The sequence below is a fragment of the Solanum stenotomum genome, chromosome 9, assembly GCF_019186545.1.
Source record: "Solanum stenotomum isolate F172 chromosome 9, ASM1918654v1, whole genome shotgun sequence".
In the NCBI taxonomy this organism is placed as follows: domain Eukaryota; kingdom Viridiplantae; phylum Streptophyta; class Magnoliopsida; order Solanales; family Solanaceae; genus Solanum; species Solanum stenotomum.
The window spans coordinates 6,631,623-6,646,314 of NC_064290.1; the positions used below are offsets into that span (position 1 = coordinate 6,631,623).

The 14,692-nt window shown below is 35.0% G+C and overlaps 2 protein-coding genes across 2 annotated transcripts in view; both read left to right on the forward strand.

Moving 5' to 3' along the window:
• The first annotated feature begins 1,412 nt into the window (after positions 1-1,412).
• LOC125876641 (mitogen-activated protein kinase kinase kinase 1-like) lies at positions 1,413-10,959 on the forward strand. Its single transcript, XM_049557862.1, has 9 exons — positions 1,413-2,671; positions 4,193-4,277; positions 4,596-4,658; positions 5,086-5,243; positions 5,958-6,030; positions 6,171-6,230; positions 7,551-7,661; positions 8,617-8,841; positions 10,600-10,959. The coding sequence occupies exons 1-8, from the start codon at positions 1,632-1,634 to the stop codon at positions 8,830-8,832; spliced, it is 1,806 nt and encodes a 601-aa protein (XP_049413819.1). The 5' UTR covers positions 1,413-1,631; the 3' UTR covers positions 8,833-8,841; positions 10,600-10,959.
• A 3,188-nt stretch (positions 10,960-14,147) lies between these two features.
• LOC125876643 (uncharacterized) overlaps positions 14,148-14,692 on the forward strand; it is a 13,902-nt gene continuing 13,357 nt past the window's right edge. The window contains exon 1 of the mRNA XM_049557865.1: positions 14,148-14,195. The gene's annotated coding sequence lies outside the window, so the exon portion shown is untranslated. The remainder of the gene's footprint in view (positions 14,196-14,692) is intronic.

Consider the following 14,692-nt stretch of genomic DNA (forward strand, 5'->3'; position numbering starts at 1 on the left):
GTGAGTATAGGGCATCTTCAGACGACTATTGATAGACCTTAGCTAGGTGACTATTGAGCGTGCCCAAATTTAAGGGTGAGCCAGTTCTTTCAGGCTGCCATGAATCTTTCTTGTTTAAGTCCACTCTTTTCGGACTAAAACTATTTATTTAAGGTGTTGTTTGGTTGCGGGGTTGTACCCCTTGTTCTTAGACTTGTCGTTAGTAGAGTTTTGGTACAATGACTTTCAGGTTTTAGGGGTTGAATTTCCGCATTAATTTGGTTAGTTAATTGTTTAAACCTTTGGAGTTTATGGGAACTCCATTTTTATTGTCATTTAAACATGCTTTCGGATTTTTAAATGCCTTAGTTTTCATAAAATTTGTTTGTTTGGGTTGTAGTAATGGTTCTCCCACCGGAGGGTTTGTGTGGGTGCCAATCACGATGATCTGGGTCGTGACAATTATATTATACTTGCATGTGTTTTTTATAATCTCTGCATATATTATTTATAAATTGTCTCTTTGATTAAATATTTTTAACATGTAACATGAAAAGCCGGAGGGTGTATTTTTTATTTTATTTTTGGGGGTGGGAGAGAAGATATATTTTCTTTCCTTGAAAATTCTTGTGTGATAATTGAAGCCTTTGGGAGATAGAAAATCAAAATAAAAAGCTCCATATTTCTCGCAAACCTGGCATAGGCTGCGGGTCATACAAGTCCGCTAGCATTTGAAATTCAATCATACAATACAAAATAAAGATATTTATTTTAATATTATAATATTAAAATTTCTTACATACAGTAGCATATTCCGACTGCTTATATAATAATTATGATATTAAGTACTAACAAACCGCTCCATCGACCATCCCTATACTTTTCCTTCACGATGATATTTTAATTGCATTACGATATTTTTATTTATTAAAAAAAAAATTGTCACCACTTACCTATCTGCTGTTGTGGCATTTCATCAGCCAGAGGCGGTCAGGCCAGGATGATCATTTTGACCTTACTATAAATTCAATTAACACTTCGTTTTGTTCTCCCTTTCTTTTTTCTTTTGTAAAATATTTTTCAATTTTACATTTGACCTTATTTTAGTTAAATAGTACTAAATCAAGTTAAATTTTGTTTGTTTGATTTTTCGATTTCCATCTTCCCTTCCCCACGACAAAAGAAAAGACATGACATTTCATCATTTAATAAAATTAAAGAAAGCTACATGAGTTGTAGCCGGATGATCGAGATTATTTGAGTTTAATTAAAAAAACAAACAAATTAGGAGTACTAATGGGATTAGTTCATTGTACCAAACCAATTAATGGGAATAGTTTATTCACATTACCCAATCATGACACGTGAAATTTATGAAATCCAGTGTGTCAAATTTAAAAAAATTAAATTAGTATAAAAAAGTGTAGCTCAATCACTCCGCACTCCACCATAAGCACCGCGTTTCGTGTCTCCTTCGGTCCTACATTTGACGGACGGCGTTTACCACTCATTTCTCTCTTTTTTCCTTCCCCTTTCCCTTTTTCCTCTATCCAATCTTCCCGGCAAAAACCCTATAATACCCAATTTCTGCAATTTTCTCCGATTTCCGCCGCTGCTATAATACTAATACATGGATCGAGCTGAATCCGGCAATGCATCGATTGCCAGGATTCTTTGCTCACAAGAAGCGCGTCGATTCTAAGCATAAACGCGCCGAATCCTCTGTCAAGCCGAAGCCGAAGCTACAGAGGCTGAACGCTAGGAAGAATATCGACTACGAACCTTCTATGCTTGAGTTCAGCGGGGATAAGAGCTTTCGAATCGAAGGAAAAAATGGTGAGTTTATTGAATTTTTTGAAAAGTTGGGATTTTCTGGTCCTGATGATTTCGCTATCCCTACGGATGAATGGGATGCTATGATTGTGCGCTCCTCTTTGGATAGTCATGTGATTGATGTTAATAGTAACGGCAGTTGTTGTGGAGGGGGAGGTAGTCAGTGTTCGGGTTCTGGAAGGGTGATTGATCTAGGTAGTAAGTTAATTAAGGAGGATATTTGTCGATATTCGGATAGTTCTAAAGCTAGTGATGTAATTCAGCTGCAAGTTCAGTCAGTCGAGTTAAATTATGACAGAGGTGGAGTTGTTTGTGCTGCTAGAGTGATTAGTGATGTGTCTGGAGCGGATACTAGATTAGATGATGGTGTTACAGTGAACGGAGTTGTTTCGAATGGAAATGAACCTGTAAGTTTACTTGGAGGTGGTGGTGGAGGAGGGATCAGGGGTTTAAGGCCGCCTCTTCTTGCTCCTCCACCGGTCATGTCACTGCCAATTGTTGATGATGCATGCTCTACTTGGGATATTTTTAGGGCATTTGGCCCTGAAGATCATAGGGAATCAGGAATCGCGGGTCATGGGATTTGTAGATCTGAGGTTGTCAATGGAGATGAAGAATATATGAAGGATGAGGAGGATGAGGAGAACAGTAATAGGAGGATATTAGGAGTGAGTAGCTTACTATCTCTGTCCAGTTCTTTCACCAATACTTCAAATGATGACGATTCTTCCAGCTGCACGACAGAGCGTATGTCAATCATCTCACCGAATGGGAGATTCACACGCTTCATTACAGGATGGGACAAGGGAGGTCTCCTAGGACGTGGATCATTTGGATCCGTCTATGAAGGAATTTCACAGTAAGCCCAATGCTATGACTCATCTTCATTTTTTTTTTGCTTTCCAATTTTTAGCATGATTTTCTAGAAACAAACACCCCTTCATTATGGGGTTCTTTATATGGTGGATCAAATTCTTCGTTTACAGCTACTTTTCTTGGTTGTGCTTTTGATGCAAAATCTCATTACCTCGAAATTAATAGACCAGGAAACAGATTTCTCATAGCCTCGGTTTATATTGAAGGCAAGCACATCTGTCTGTTTGATAGTGGAACTACTAAATAGAGCTTCAAGGAATGAAGGCTTATGTAGTATTTGATGTATCAAGATAATACAAGATGTTATTTGTGATTCTTAATCTTAAGGAAGTAATATATTTCTGAGGATTTGGTAATGGAAGCTGTTATCTAATTATCATTAATCAATTTAAGGTATAAGAAACTTTATATTTCAAAAAGATATTCCATTGTTAAGAAAATAGCTACTTGACATTCAGTGCTGAATATGTATTGTATGAATATACAGTGTAATTTAAGGTTGGCTACAGTTACCCTTCGGGGTGGCCCAATGGTTTAGGCTTGGGGCTTCCTTGTTGGAGGTCTCAAGTTCGAAATCCCTTGCCAGCGAAAGCAAGGGATTTGCCTTCTGGGTCTAGCTAGTCGCACTGGGCTTGCCTAGTGTGGGTTACCTCTCTTATGTGGTTTGCGAGCTATTGCATAGGAGCGGGAGTTTTACCCTATGATCACCCAAAGGGTAGCGGCTGCGGATTTCCCTTGTCATAAAAAAAAAAGAAGATTGGCTACAGTTAGGAGAGCACACTGTTAGATAAAGGGAAGTATATTTGTGAATTTTTACTATCTTGATGAGATTCAAGAGACATAATAATTTGGTTAATCTGACCATAGCAGAGAACTTAATGGTTAATAGGAAAATTTGTCTTTTTCTCTTCTGCAATAATGATTTATTGATGAGTCCAACTTGTTGGATTTTCTTGATAGATTAGTGTAAGCTTTTATTGATAGGAAGGTAACCCTACGAAAGTGCTACAGAAGCATTACAGATTGTGCAAAGCACTGAGCATGTCTGAATGATAATGTTTACATCATTTACAAAAGTCAGGCTGAGTGAAGAAGATATTGGTTTGATCGCCCAGAACACAAAGGAAACAAAAGATTGATATGTACTTCATAAAATTATAGTTTTTCTGTCTTAAATCTCAGCAAAGACAAAAAAAACACTAGGTGGTTTCTTTCCATCTGTCCCAGCGGACAAAGGTATTACCTGGTACCCCTTGCCGGTGGAAGGTGACATGTATCCGGTGGAACTAGTCAAGGTGCACGTAAGCTGGCCCGGACACCACATCAATTTTTTTAATAAAAATTATAGTTTTCTGGCATACTCAGTTTGAACCTTCTCTCTTATTTCCACCAATTTAAAGGTCTTTCTAATGTGTATATATTTTAGAATTTTATGGCTTGTTTAACCTTTCCTGCTTTTACAGTTTCTATTGGGAAGTAACCTTCTGTGTTCACATTACTGCAGTGATGGTTTCTTTTTTGCCGTGAAGGAAGTGTCATTACTTGATCAAGGTGATGGGGGAAGACAAAGTCTATACCAACTTGAGCAGGTTTGTACAATATTTTTGATGGTGCTGGAGTATATCCAAAACTACTTATTTGTGCTGGAATTTGGAGACACACCTCCAGTAAAAAGTTAATAGAAGTGGAACAAAGAAGAGGTATTTGGACTAGAAATGGACCATCCTTTTATAAGATCTATGAAATAAGTTTGAATGATGAAGGAAGCTACTATTATGAGCATATGAAATTGTCATTATATTTCTAGATTCTCATGCTTTCTCCTTTGTGCTTCTTGGTGGCCTATGTTCTACCTTAGTGGCATATTCACTGATTTGCGTTTGTTTCTTTTTAATTTGGCTTTTTAGGAGATTGAACTTCTAAGACAGTTCGAACACGAGAACATAGTCCAATATTATGGAACTGACAAGGTAATGCCTTCTCAATTTTGTGCTTCTGCATGCTTCCTTAAATGGCTCCCCTCTGAAGAACTGTTCTAATTATTTCCCTGTGAATGATTACTTTTTTATATAAAAGCCTTTAGTCTGAAGAGTGCATATTTTATTCGTACATGTTGATCCTATATGCAGAAATGCTTACCTTGCTAAATTTCTTTGATCTGTATGTCTCATCCTCCACTTTTGGCAGTTTAAATGTGAAATACTATCTTAGGTTTCAGTTTGTTGTTTATTTTCTGTCTTGCGTCTTTCCTTTCAAAATTCACTTCGGTTGTCACGTTTTTCAGTACCATGACTCAATTGGATAAGCTGTCTTAACACTTCGATCTCCTTTGCATTGTCTAGCAATCTTCTCTCTGTAGTTGATCTTTTTCTTCACTCCTGGTTAAATTTTTTGCAGAATGATTCGAAATTGTACATCTTTCTTGAGCTGGTTACACAAGGATCTCTGTTGAATCTTTACCAGAAATATCACCTTCGAGATTCGCAAGTATCTGCCTACACAAGACAGATTTTACATGGTTTGAAGTATTTGCATGACCGAAATGTGGTTCACAGGTGACAAATCAGAGCAACAAATGTTTGCTCTCTATACTGCCCCTTCTTTTTATCTGTATTAGATCTCTTTTACTAATTTTAATTATTTTTTTCCCATGTCTTATGTCTATTATTATGATACACTGAATACTGAACAAACTTAGGAGTTAAGCCTACCGTCTCTTTTGAAGAAGGGTATAAGTTGTTTGCGGATGGTTGCAAGTTAATGACATTTAAGTGAATCTTTTGAATTCAGTATGCCTATTTATTTAATTGACCGTGGTCGATCACTTTTCTCATCTGCTTTCAAAGACTCTTAGAATATCTTTTATGAACTGTTTTTTTTAATTGTGGTACTGTATATCTTTATGAACTGTTTTCTCATCTGGTTTGTTGTCAAAGTTTAGGAAGATGAGAAATTGTAAGGTTAAATGATCTAGAAACTTGAGCATACTCATGCTAGCATGTGATTAATTTGTACTTGTAAAGAAAAGGCTCCTGAATTGTGATTTGTGAAGGATTGTTGAGAAGGTGGCCCTTTAAATAATTTTTACCAGTCAATTATCTATATGAAAAATTATTTATTAAAAGAAGGATTTACTTGAAAATTGTTTTCCTTTAGTTTTTATGTTTTTTCGTATCTTGTTTGCAGTTGAAAGTGGTGGGCCCCAAATCTTTGAAAATGCCTGCACAATAACATAGGATATTGATATTCTTTATTTTATTTTCTTGTAGAGATATTAAATGCGCTAATATATTGGTGCATGCTAATGGATCAGTCAAGCTTGCTGATTTTGGCCTTGCAAAGGTTGTCATTTCATCGCACTGTTGTCCTTTATTTTTTCTTTCTCATTTCGATGCTTTTATTGTCTTCCAAACTTCCAGGAGTTTTAATCTTTTTTGTATGTCACAATTTCTGATAAGCGGAGTCATTCGACATGCATGCAGGCTACGAAGTTGAATGATGTCAAGTCTTTCAAGGGTACTGCACTCTGGATGGCTCCTGAGGTAAGCTTTGATTTGTCTTTTGATGATTAAAAGGAAATCGGCAAATCTAAATATTTATGTAATATTGCAAATCTTTATAGGGGCCTGCTTTGGTGTGATAAAGAACATCAATGTTGGTGCATTTTGCAACGTAATATAACAGAAATCAAATTTTAAGTGTGTTAAATTTAGCTTCCGAGTGCATTAATGAGTTTGGGGTTCTTTCATTCCTGTTTCTTAGCAATCATCAATTAGCATCAAGAAATGGATATAATACTCTTTTGGGAGAACATGTACTTGCCGCACGCAACAGGAGTCTCGTGTTCTCATGCTTGCTTCTTAGCAATTACCATTCAGCTTTGAGAAACAGGATTTAGTAATCTTTGAAAGAACCCGCATTTGGCACGCACACTAAGAGTCTTGTGGTCTTAGCTTATAGTGTTAATTTTTTCACATGGTGAACTGTTTAAATATGAATGAGTTGTTACTCTAGTTATAATTATCCTTTTGAGTGAACTAGTGCTTGTAGGCAGATATTGAAAATAGCTACTCGACAGGGTTTCTCAGTCACCCAATGTGTAATGATTTGTGTGTCAAGCTGCTAGCCAGAGAAACTTGTTTGGTTTGTTTCTTGCAGTTTCAAAAGCTCAAAACCAAGTTATTGATAGCAGCTTCTAGCGTATGCCTCATGGGTGATGGGCCACACCTATGATTTCATATCTAGTGTGAGGAAAATTGTCTCCTCCTTTGTTAAAGATTGAGCCTATATGTCAAGCTCAATCTGAAAATAGGTGATGCAGATTTTTAGTGGTGTGTGGATGTGTGATAGAGGTGGTTCACATTGCAATGTAGATCTTAGGTTTGCATGACTGTTAATTTTCTGTCAGCTTGCTTATTTTACCTTCTTATCAATGTATTTGCCTATATCTAAATATTAGATGTGACATTTCATTGGTCTTCTCCTCCTGAATCCAAAAATTTAAACCCAAATAGTTTTGTAGTAGCTCGAGTTCTCTATTCTTTACAACTTCTACAAGCAAATCTAAATAACCTGTCTATTTATTCTGAGTTTGAGGTTGCAGAATGAATTCTTCAGTGTTCTTTTTGGGTTCATGTGTATCCAAAAAGGAAGTCATAGGAGTATTTCTAGACGAAGCAATGCACTTATATCACTAATTAGTAATACATATGGTAGAAAATCTAATATCTATAGATAGTTTTGCAAGTTTGTATGAGTGTACCATTGCAAAATTTTGTTTACCAAGTAGTTTTATTGTGGGTTGTTAACATATCCACTTGTTTATTTCATTTTTTAAAATTTGAATCCCATCTTCTATGTAGGTTGTGAACAGGAAGAACCCAGGTTATGGACTTGCAGCTGATATATGGAGCCTTGGCTGCACTGTCCTAGAGATGCTTACTCGCCAGTTTCCTTATTCCCACTTAGAAAATGTACGTAACCACAAACTTCATATTCTTTTTCCTTCCTTGAATATTGATTGGTCAGACATGCTCATCAATGGCTTTGAACTCATAACCTCCTAATCCTCCTGAAATAGCTTGTTGTGGTACTTGTTATTGGTAAAATCTAGACAACTGTTATTGCTGAAATGGTATTCATTTTGCCACATGAGGCTGAGGGTCTAATACACTTTCCCTTAATCTGGTGGGCTAATTCATGCTAAATATTACTAATTGCTTATTATTTTTGAAATTTGATACCTGGTTATTCACTTTGATTGGACGATGTTCACAAGGCCTATTCCAGAAACGATGATTGGAATGCTCTGTTGTTGAAACATATAGAGTATAAATCAATACTTAATTAAGCTGTCTAAACCAAATTGTATTTGTACCTAAATGAAATGGCTATTGAATTGTGGAATTATCCATGCCTTTGACCTATTATTTACTTGGGTCTCCTCTTTTTCCAGTTATTGTAAGGAGGATAATTTTTTGGAGGTGTGCACCATTAGCTGTAGATGTTTGGGATCTATATTCTCACATGAAATGTGTTTGTTTATGTTACTGTGCTATGTTAAGTGATCTTTAGCTAGTTATATTTGATTAATGGAAGACCACTGTTTAAGGTGTGTGTGTGGATTTTCGGACGAGGAATAAGAGTCTGTAAGTTGGAAGTTACCTCATAATACAAGAGCAATAACTGTTCTCCTGTCAAATGCTATAATAGTTTATGAGGTTTCCTTTCGTTATATTTCTTATTATGGTCAACTTAGAAAATGTTATCCTTGTGCAACTGTCTTTAGCTTGTTTATATAAAAATGAAAAAAGAGGGAGTTGGGTGGGGGGATAAGATTTCTTTGATTGAACACCTTCTTTGTGGAGATTCTGATGTGTGCAAATTCACTATTTTTTGAAGAGTGACCATGTATATTTTGTAGAACAGCCAATGCAGGTACTGTTTCAGATTGGGAAGGGGGAACCTCCAGCTGTGCCTAATACCCTTTCGGAAGATGCACGCAATTTCATTAACCACTGTCTGCAAGTGGATCCAAGTGCCCGTCCAACTGCTACTCAGCTCTTGGAGCATCCGTTTGTGAAACAAACACTTCCCTCTTCCTCGGGCTCAGCTTCACCTCTCAATCTAGGCAGGAGGCTTTGAAATCTTGTTGTAAGTTCCAATGGTTACTTTGTCATCTATTTTTACTTGTGATAGTCACTTGATCAACTGTAGTGTTAGAATTTCAAAATGCTACCATGTGCACCTTGATTCCTGCCATTGTTTCAGTTGAGTTATCAAAAAATTCTGCCATCTAATTATTGATATCTGTTTTAGTTATAAATTCACATAATCATTTAAAGAGAATTTACTTATGTTTTGTGTCACTTGAACAATTACAACAACAACTATGCCTCAATCCCAAATAAGTTGGGATCTTGGTCAAATCTGTCACTATCTTTAGGATAACCTTTCCTTCATCACTCCTAGTGCCGTAAACATATCCCCCTTGTTCTATTGGTTAAAACCATCACTATTTTTACCCACATGACCATTTATTTCTCTCCCAATGAAGATGTGTTTGGTCACTTGAATCATTAGTGTATCAAAAAGTGAATGGCAATGTAAAAGAAGCAAAATGTTCCATTAATATCCATCTGTGTCCGAATATGTAGTTTCTTCGTTGTTTGCAAGGATAAAATCAACTAGTCTTCAGATTTTAGATATTATTGGAACCTATAGAATTGAGAAGTATTCAAGCAAAACTGAACTACTAATTCAAAATGGCTATTAAAATGCTTAAATTTGTTTGAGAGAATCACAGTATACTCTATATAAGGTTGAAACATTTGACTTTTTAGGGAGAAGGTTTTTTTATTTTTTATAAAAGTAATTTTGTATTCACATAAGAAAACTCATCAGCTAAAGATTGATGAGGTGGGATTTACAGCCCGCAGGGGGTAATTTCAAAAGCCAAAAACTGGGCAAAAACTTTACAATTTTTTGGGAGAAGCTAAAAGGTACCTCATTAATAATACATTTAATTGTAATAAAAGGTACATCATTAATGAATATGCTGCTTTGATGAAGAAAAGAAAAGTCTAAAATTATTGATATTATCAGAATCCCCGGTGATTTAGACACCCCTTGTTATGAGTGCCTGATCCTGGTGGGTGCATTAATTGATAGACCATTGGGCGAATCCAGATGGTAGGGCCATGTGACCTGTGTGCAAGCATTGAGTTGGGCCATGTGACCTGTGTGCAATAGGGGACCGGTTTCTTGGACTTCAGAGAGGAGGGTAATGTGTCAAGCAGGTTTTTCAGTCCTCTTTGAGATTTTAGTCCCTTTATTGGAAAGACCTTTGATATTTAGCCTTTCATTGCGCCCCTCCTTCATTCTGAGTACATGTCTTTCCTAGCCCATTCTGCAAAGACGTTTTGTGGTTTAGCTTGTTGCTTTCTCAAGTATGTTGACTCACGTGAAAAGGGCACTTCCACCGACAAACATGATAATAGTCCAACGGTATGGTCTTGTGTAGGGTGCAAACTTCGGAAACCAGGGTCTAACTCCGACAAAAGTGACTTAGTAGTTTCTCTCCAGGTGTCCCAAGTCTTGGTGGGGCTGAATTACCTGGCACAATGTATCATGTATTTAGTGGAATACTGGAGGGACATGTAAGCTGGCCCGAGCAAGACCAATATAAAAAAAAAATGAAAAAGAAAAACTGACGAACATGATAACAATGCTCTGTTCTGAAAATATATTTCCCTCTTGCTTACCAGAGCCACGATCTGTGTCATAGCCATGTATCACCGTTCTCTTTCTACTATGTGCCTTTGGATGAACTTTGATGTTTTATTACAATCTACTGGTCTCACTAGACTTTATTAGTTAATCTAAGATATATTTATGTAATTTTTCCTGCAGCTCTGTTCTTCCTTATTGGATCCTCAAAATTTTGAAGTGGGTTTAAATGGATGCGTGTCCTAGAATCTGTATTCGAACACTGAGTTCAGACATTTGATGTTTTTGAAACCACATCGAGAGCTGTTCGCAATCGTGGTCAATGCCTTTGCTGCAGTGTAATTTTGTGCCCCCAACCCCCTCGGTTCTTTCCTCTTCCCGATGCCTCTCTCCCACTCCACCATGGAAGGAAAGAAGAGGTCGGGGTATTGTGTTGTATATGTAGTTTAATTCATAGTTGAGTGCTTGAGCTGGTATGGGATGTAAAGATAGAGAACCCATTTGAAATGTATATATCACTAGAAGAGCCCCATTTGTTGCTTCCTACCCCTCTTGTTTATTTTCTTTTTTACTTATTTGGTCCTTTGTGTTGCATTTCAATTTTCTCGGAACAAGCTGTGGGCTAGCAGTAAAAGAAGCTGCTAGTGTCTTATAATTATGTGGAAGATGGTACGAATCTGTGAGGGAAGTGCGTATTTTGTCTAACTCAATCTCAAAAGCTAGTTGATAGAAGTGAACACATAATTATTGTGGGACAACAACAATCTTGCATGTCTAGAGTTGGATATCTGGAGCGTGACCATAAAACATGGAGGACCAAGATTTGGTAAGTTAGATGTGAGGTTATGCCTGGTTGATATGAAGAAGATTTATGTAGGAGCATGAACAATAATATGGAGATTAACCTCGGATAAACCAAGAATGGAGCAGAGTCTGGTCATGCTACCATGTGAACAAAATCAGGGGGCGTTTTACTCTGAAAAACACGTTTGATTATAAAATTTTGGAAAATTCAGAATTTTGGTAATTTCAATTTTTTTTTCAAACATCAAAAAATTGTTCACTCTAAAGTTGCAATAACTTTAAAGAAGGTTCCAATTTGTATGACAAATAACAGATTTCTTCAACTAGTATGGGTATGTTGTATAGATGTTTGGAAAAAGAATATAACAGGTTTTAAGAAATGAATTAGTTCTAAATCACTTTACCAGTTAAAAGAAAGACGTCCAAAAGTATTAGAGGTACAGAAGCATCAAATGCCTATAAACTTTATAAACTTTTTGGAGAATTTGTTCGTTTTTCTGGGAAAATGGACTTACAAAAGTAAGTTTATTAGATAATACGCGAGCTTTGAAAATTTGAAAAAGAATTGTATTGGTATACGATACTTGCTTCTTCATCAATCATATCTGGAGAGAGACAAACTAATGTGTCAATTTTCCTACAAACGAAGGGTATAAACGTGTTGAAGATCTAATAATTTGGGAAATGCGCTCAAGAGTATAGAGTTCATTGTCCAAACAGATTTAAGATGCGTTGCTTTTTGAAAGATTGTAACTTCTTTTTTTAAAAAGACAATAATTTTAGTTCTGCTTTTATTATTTAGATAGAATGGAAATGATTCATTTTTATTTTAGGTTTATCAAGTATACACTATTTAAAAAATAATATTACTATTGAAGCATTATAAACTACTAAAATTTGAACTAGTTAATAGTGATATTGGGTTTGAATGGTAAGTGCTATCAGGTCAAAATGTGAAATTTTAACAGTATGAAACTGACAATAATATAAAATCATCTTTTAGTAAATATACTTTGATTAAATTACTATAATTTCCAAATTATTGATTAATATAATAGAGGTACACATTTCTAGGTGAAAAAGTCACCAGGATGAAATAATGGCGTCACAATGTGTTAAATATGACTCCACCATGTTGATGTTGCATTTACATCCAAGAAAATCCCTAAATAGAGGAAATAACAGAAATAATTCTTTTCATTTAATGACAGATTTAAAATAGTTTTTCGAGTATGCACCAACTAATTTGATCCTTCAAGTTAAATTTATCAAAAGTTAATATTTTTAATCTCTATCAATATTTATCGAATCCCATGGGTTAGATACTTAGATTTGAAGAAAAAGAAAATTAGGTGAGTCTCACGTTTGGAGCCTTGTAGGTATAATTCTTATAGTTACTATTTTTGTTTTATTTCTAAAGTCTGGTATGATTTTTTAACTTTTAATCTTATATTAGTGTGTAGTATAATTTTTTTTGTGATTGTATAATTTAGAATATAATAGAACTATCTTAGTATTTCAGGTGGACTTTTTTTTTTCCTTTTTATTCTCGTCAAATCCAACATATAGATTCGATAAATATTTAATGTTGATTAAAAAGGAGTAAATTTTAAAACTCATTTATGTATTTTTCTTCCCTAAAACAGGAAGCAACCCGACCTGTAAAATGAAATCACTGTAAATTGCACAGATCTAGGAGCGAGGAGAGTAAGGCATTCACACTTAGGCCCGTTTAGCCATGTGATATGAAATCATGATATGGTGACATGATATGAAATTATGAGATGAAAATGAAGTTTTGTTTGGACATGCAATATGAAATTTTTGTGTTCTATATTTTCTCATAAACATAAAAATCTCATAAGTTGTAAACCTATTAAAATAGCTCAATTGTTTAATCAATCTTATCAAATAAACAAAAATTTATAAAATAGCATAATAAATTATTACAAAATTATTTGTTCTCCACTTGTAATTGTTTTATCTAACTTTAATTTAATAAAAAAAAATGAACATTAATTGTAGTGTACTAGTCTTTAATATAATCCTCCCACATCAATACGGACAATTTCCTCACGTTGAACTTGCATTTCTCGATTATGTGACCGAGAGGACGAACCAACATTTACTTTGAGCCATTTGTTGGTCAATATCATCCGCAACTATATTTTCATGCTCATTGACCATAAATATTTCATCAGTGCTTTGGTATTCTCGCAAATAATTATGTAACACTGCACAAGCTATGACAATTTTTACTTGTGTATCAATATCATAATGCTTCATTCCTTGTTTCAGTATTCTAAATCTATTTTTCCAAGCTCCAAAAGTCCGTTCAATCACATTGCGCAGAAATGAATGCCTATAATTAAATAGTTCTTTGGAATTTTGAGGTTCTCTTTCACTTCCTCGGTAATCTTGCAAATGATAGTGTAGTCCTTTGTATGGAGCTAAAAATCCTTTTGTGTTTCGAAACCAGCATCAACAACATAATATTTATCTACCAACAAACAATTTTTTTAAAATTACTAAAAACATATGTGACGTAAATGAGACAACTTTGTGTAATGGAAATTGTGAAGTTGGTTCAACAAGTGCATTCTCAAGTACTTTACTATCATGTGCGGAAATGGAAATTGTGACGTTGACTATAAATTTTATTTACATATGAAATAAATGGGTAGTAGATATAAATGTGAGGTTGTTTTAACAAAATATAAACTTGTGGATCAATTTTTGTTTTTAAATATCTCAAATCATGATATGGAATCCCATATAATTCCATATCATGGTATCATGATATGGAATCGTCGTAAAATCGCATGTCCAAACACTGATTCCATCTCACGATACCATATCGTGATATGGTATTGCATGGCCAAACACATACTTACTCTCTTCTCTATACAATTTTTCTTCTTCTTCTTCCAAGTGCTGATAAACCTAACCTATAATCGATTCGTTACGGTATTCAGGTACATTTGTTCAAGATCTGATCTGTTTTTCGGATTTCGATTGGTTGATTCCTGCTTTAATTGATTAGTTATGTAAATATTTGTGTTTAAATGGAGCATAATGATTTTTATTTCTTGTTGCTGAGTAGATTGTGTATTGATTAAGTTTTGGTAGTGTTTATTGGTTGGGTTGTTTACATTTATATATCATGCATTTATTTAGATAACATATTGTAAAACTCTCTCAAGGCAATACGAAGTTAGCAAAAAGACTTGTTATGGAAAACCTTACCTAAGAGTTTCACTTAATAGTTGGATTTGGAAGATGTGTCCATTTTCGTGTTTGGAAGTTTATTAAAAAGACCTTCTGGCTAGTTTGTCTATGTTTTGCAATGGTTAATTTGTTTGAAAATGTCTTATTAATTCTCCTTAACTGAAAAGAGGAGAGATGGATGGTAGTTCAAGGGTAAAAGAATTGTATTTCATATCTATAAAATCTCCTGATAATAAAAAGGTAT

What these genes read in the sequence shown, in the direction of transcription:
- LOC125876641 (XM_049557862.1), top strand. Translation starts at nt 1,632, where the DNA reads ATGCATCGATTGCCAGGATTCTTTGCTCACAAGAAGCGCGTCGATTCT. An exon ending in CTGATTTTGGCCTTGCAAAG is followed by an intron (nt 6,031 to 6,170) that starts GTTGTCATTTCA and finishes ACATGCATGCAG; the next exon opens with GCTACGAAGTTGAATGATGT. An exon ending in CTTATTCCCACTTAGAAAAT is followed by an intron (nt 7,662 to 8,616) that starts GTACGTAACCAC and finishes TTTGTAGAACAG; the next exon opens with CCAATGCAGGTACTGTTTCA.